The following is a 5,184-nucleotide window of genomic DNA, read 5'->3' as shown; positions in this document are numbered from 1 at the left end:
CTGTGGTCAGTTACAGACATTCATTTGTTATCCCTCTTAAGGGGTTTCGCCCACACTGAGGGCAGATTTATACAGACTTACATAACGTCGGTCAGAGCTGACACTGCACAACAAATGACAGTCATCTTAATTCTATGCAAGGCCAATGAATGTTGTATGGTGAAAAAAGATTGCAGCAATTACTTTTGAATGAGAATCGTTTTAATAATTTATACAGCAACTAGCAGAGTTCCCAGACTGGTGTGTGTGTGTGTGTGTGTGTGTGTGTGTGTGTGTGTGTGTTTGTGTGTGTGTTAGATTACAAAATATGTCATTTACAATCTGTGTGGCAATGAACAATTCTTCTTTAATCTCACAGTTGTTTTTTTTCTTTTCTGTAATCATATCAGGAAAAATCAGAAAATGATGAATTCTAATTCAGTACAGATGAAACGCTTCATCCTTTTTTTTAATCCAGACTTAAAAAAACCTCTCTTGGCATTTTCTGTCATCAGGTCAAAAAATAAATAAATAAAATAAATTAAAAAAAATCCCCACACTTTGAGTTTTAGAGGTACAGTTGAGTCATCATTGATGAGATAAGCAATCCTAATATAATGAATTTCTCATATAGTACTTATATGAGTTTAGTACTTATAATTCACAAAATTATAACAATAATAATAAAGATGATCAGACGACTGAAACGTCCTGTTAGATCCCCGTAAAGAGCTGGATCTTTTTCCTTTTGGAGAGCTCTAATATCACGCTGTATTCATTTGACACACTGTGAGGTACATTCAGCCGGAAGTTTTTTGGGGGTGGCTCAAAGTAGTGGTGCCAGACTCGGTTTCTGTTCGCTCCAAAACCATATACGTTCACCTGAAATCAGGAAGGACCAGCATTCAGATTCAAACAGGACCCTCATTGCCTCTCTTGAACTGGAATAAACCTTAACTTAAACTAAAAGAGAAATGTCAGTGAAGCTGAAAACTTGTTCACCATTTGTACATTGTGGAATTGAACTAGGTTATCTTATATTAGTCATTTTGCCAAATTCCATATTGACCACTTTTCATAAACTAGAAATACAAACAGAGCAGGGAGGGGAAAAAAACATACTTTATCACAAATATGCAGAGAGAATATGAGGGCCAGAAAACCCGTTGATGGATAAACGCCTTTGTTCTGAAGCCAGCTGGTGTGGACATATCTCATAAAGGCTGGGCTGAGTACCATCACCTGATAAAGCCACAAAATGCAATCGGTAAGAATGAGAAATACGGTATTTTCCGCTGCAGGTGCAGTGTCTGCAATCTGAGATTACAGATTATGACTTTGTCATACTGCAAGTGCTAAAGACAGTTGGTTCTCATTAGTGCTGGTGAGAATATGAGGCAGTTTGTGTTCTCACCTGCTACTTTATTACACCTGACTAAATTAGGTTGAAAAGGGGACATGACAAGGCTCTTTGTCTTATAAAGTAGCAGAGCCTGCCAAATGTTGAGATATCAGTACAGCCTTTAATTACCGATACTGACTTTCCTCATTTTCTATTTGCATAAATCATTAACGCAGTTCCATCGATACCGCAACAGGTCACAATAAATGTGACAAAATCATATCAGGGAAAAACTGTGCTTTGATATTAAAACTAAACCCTATCCAAAGGTTTAAAAACCATACAACGTCACCTTGTCCTTATCGGCATTTATCCTGGCTGGAACATTCTCGCGCGTTCTGTTGAGACAGAGGGAGAGAAGACAGAGAGATGTAATGCTTTTCACCCATCATTTGTAAAACACTTCTGTGCAATTCTGTTTTACCCTACCTTTTTATTGTACCGTTAGTCAAAGCACTCATGAGCCATTCCAGGTCCAGAGTCTTAAAGGGGAAAAGCACCACGTTGGTGTCATTGGACACGTTGACTGCACTCTCTGGGTAGAAGATATGATGAGTAGTTCTGGTCCCCACGTCTCTCTCGTAACCTTTGGTGGGAGCTTTGTTCATCCTGAGGACACAAGATTTTTGTTTCTACCGCCAGCTGATGTGCTGTTGTTGTCATTTCCAACAAACTATTTATCTTAATGCAAAACAGACTGATTTGATTGTTCCCATCTTTGGGCCTTACAGCTGAATAGGTGTCTAATTTGTTACAGTTAAAGTAATACAGATATGTTTGTTGGTAACTGCCCAGCAAAGATGGGCAGTAGGTCCTCTCTGTTCTTGTACAAATTGACCTACACAAATATTCTGCATGGATACTCAAATCTAGCTCACCAGAGGAGGTAAATATATATTGCACATATTTAGTACCTTTCTTTCATTCTTTCTTTCATATGTGTGTGTGAGTGTGTGTGTGTGTGGATATATATATATATATATACACACACATATATATGCGTAACCCTGTAAGTATATCCTCCAATATGTGTTGCTTCGGTGCATCCTTTGCCTGTGTTACCTGAGTGAACTCACTGTATTCCGCTGAGTGTTTATTTCTTAGGTGCTGTATCAAAGTGGTAGTAGACTATTGAATGCAGCTCCGTGTTACTACCGCCTCGCGAAATAGTCACATTGCAAACATCACAAGTGGCTGTTGGACTGCTTTTGTTTCCCAATTTAAAACATACCCACACTGCAGGCATTTTAGCCGTGACACAAATCATGCTCTCCGTTCATGACATCTGTGTGACAGCTGACGTAAAGCAAAGGATCGGGCTTAAAGGTGGTGCTCAGTAAAACCGATACCGATCAGCTGAAAAATACCTTGACCGCGCCGATACCGATCTTTCAGATCGGATTGGGACATCCTTAATATGTATGTGTGTGTGTGTGTGTGTGTGTGTATATGTATATTTATACTAACCAGAGCCTGTTTTCAATCCTGCAGACAAGACAGACAATTTGGATGCAGGTCAAAGTCAAATACCAGAAAGCTGTTGATGACTGGGAAACAATGCTAATCCCTGCAACATACAAGCTGTTTTCATGTGATTTGAGACATTAGCCCTTGAGAGGTCAAGGTTCAGTAAGTCGAGCAATTTCATTGGTCCAAAATGACACTTTGGACCAAAACCCTGTGTAAAACCTTGGAATATCTCCTGTGAGTATATTTATTCTCATTACATAATTCGAGATAGTAACTTTGTTGATTTACTGGCAGTTGCTATCTGGTTATCACTTTTTGTAACTTATCGGCACAATTAAACATGACTGAAAGGTAGGCAATATAGGCCTACTTTTTAATGGTCGCATCACTCACAGAAACATAAAATTTTCAAGGCAAAAAGTCGCCTTGTGCTGCCCTTTCTGATGAGGCCAAGTCTGTCAAATCATACCTTATGACACAGTCACCAGAATCGATTTGGTCGCCATAATGGGATCCCAAGAGGTTTCCAGAATTTCCCAGAACAGAACAGACCCTGCAACGATCCGAACCTCCATCCAAATAGTGGTCTTTTCCAGGAATGATCTGGAACAATTCCTTCACCACTTTAGTGTAATTAGCTCTACGTGTGACGTACTGCAGACGCTGAAAAAAAAAAAAAAAGAACAATTGTTGAATAAAACATTGTTAGTCCAAAATTAAACAAACCGCTCATGGTAGAAACTTCTAGGTGAATGAAACTAGCCGACGTGTTAAACCAGCACTAAAATATGAGTGATTTAGCTGTCTTAATCTTGCTCTACCGTGAGTCCCCCTTTTGAATTATTTCTGGGGGAAAAAACTTTAACGTTTTGAACATTTTACATGAATTGTGTGTAAATCTTGCAATTTATTTTGCACAATTTATTGTTTGCATTTGAAAAGCATGCTCCATCTAATTTACAGAAGCATGTACTGGTTATGCAATAGATTGATTTCATTTTTAAAATACTGTCATTTGAAGTTGGTTGACTTTAAATCACCGTTTGCTCTTACTGGCACCAGGTCCAAGACAGACTTAAACATCTTTAGATTACAGCTCTACCTTTCAAATCTAATGGAGTTGGTCCTCTGCATTAGATGTATTATAGATAGATAGATAGATAGATAGATAGATAGATAGATAGATAGATAGATAGATAGATTTTCTTTGTTGGTGCGGTATCGCTGTAATGAAACTTACCTGCCACCATTTGTAAGTATTCTCACTGAGCATGCAGTTCCTTTTGGATAACAACGGGCGAACCGAAGGCTGGAAGCGTTTTGTAAACCACATATCGTTCATCCAGCCTGTCACACATGTTGTGCAGGAGCGCGACTTGTCATTTGCTGGCCGTTTTCGAGCAAATGTCACCAAACGCAGGACGTCTTCATAGCTTAGTTCTGCATATTCAAACATGCAAACTATTCCAATAATGAAGATACCAGCCATAAGCCTCAGATTTCTCTTCTTGTTTAGCATTTTTAGGCACGAGATGGTTGGTCAGCACTGGACAGTCTTTTTAGGAAAATTCATGATAGGTCCTGAAAAACGAGTGTAATGAAAATGTGGTCATATTTTTAATATTCCAGAAAATGTCCCAAAGACATGCATGGTCGGATTAGTACACCTGTCAGTGACCTCGACCAAGGCACTGGCAAAAACACCTGGAGTTGGTCCCTGGGCGCTGGTGCTGGCGGCTGCCCACTGCTCCTACCTCATAGTGTGTTTGTGTGCTTACTGCTCTAATGTGTGTGTGCTCACTGGTGTTAGGAGGCTGCATTTCACTGCTCACTGCTCATTGTGTGTGTGGCAACTAAAATACTTCTACTTCTAGACATCAGAGTTCATCAACACACACACACACACACACACACACCTCTAAAACTTGAGAGAACAAACATGAGTTTTATATGAAAAGTAATTGCGGAAATGCTCGACACATGAGGAACACTAAAATTATCGTTGACCTGCTTTCAGGTAGGTTTACAGGCCACACTTAAAAAAAAAAGGGTAGTTAAACATTAACATTAAATACATGCCAGGTTAAATCGCAATGCGTATTTATTCACATTACACAAATCGATTTAACGATTTAACACACCTTTTTTTGTGATCAAATGTCTATTGGAAAGATTAAACAACATACAACAAAGATATTCCTGGGTTTAAAACAAGCAGCTAAGAAGAGAAAGTAAAGTACAAGTCAATACTAACAACGGAGCAAACAAAAAGGTACATGGTCATACCAGTTGAAACTAAAAATGAAGTCAGAGTACAAGCAAAAACACCCAGC

General features: G+C 38.9%; 1 protein-coding gene across 1 annotated transcript; it reads right to left on the bottom strand.

The window, feature by feature from the left end:
• Positions 1 to 693: 693 nt before the first annotated feature.
• On the bottom strand, positions 694 to 4,370 carry LOC115824679 (CMP-N-acetylneuraminate-beta-galactosamide-alpha-2,3-sialyltransferase 1-like). Its single transcript, XM_030788436.1, has 6 exons — positions 4,092 to 4,370; positions 3,321 to 3,514; positions 1,811 to 1,990; positions 1,674 to 1,719; positions 1,102 to 1,221; positions 694 to 861 (listed from the first exon to the last, which is right to left on the bottom strand). The coding sequence occupies exons 1-6, from the start codon at positions 4,368 to 4,370 to the stop codon at positions 694 to 696; spliced, it is 987 nt and encodes a 328-aa protein (XP_030644296.1).
• Between the last annotated feature and the right edge of the window lie 814 nt (positions 4,371 to 5,184).

This window comes from Chanos chanos, chromosome 12 (assembly GCF_902362185.1).
Source record: "Chanos chanos chromosome 12, fChaCha1.1, whole genome shotgun sequence".
Classification (NCBI taxonomy): Eukaryota; Metazoa; Chordata; class Actinopteri; order Gonorynchiformes; family Chanidae; genus Chanos; species Chanos chanos.
The sequence above is the reverse complement of the archived record's forward strand: the minus strand, read 5'-3'. Positions and strand labels throughout refer to the sequence as shown.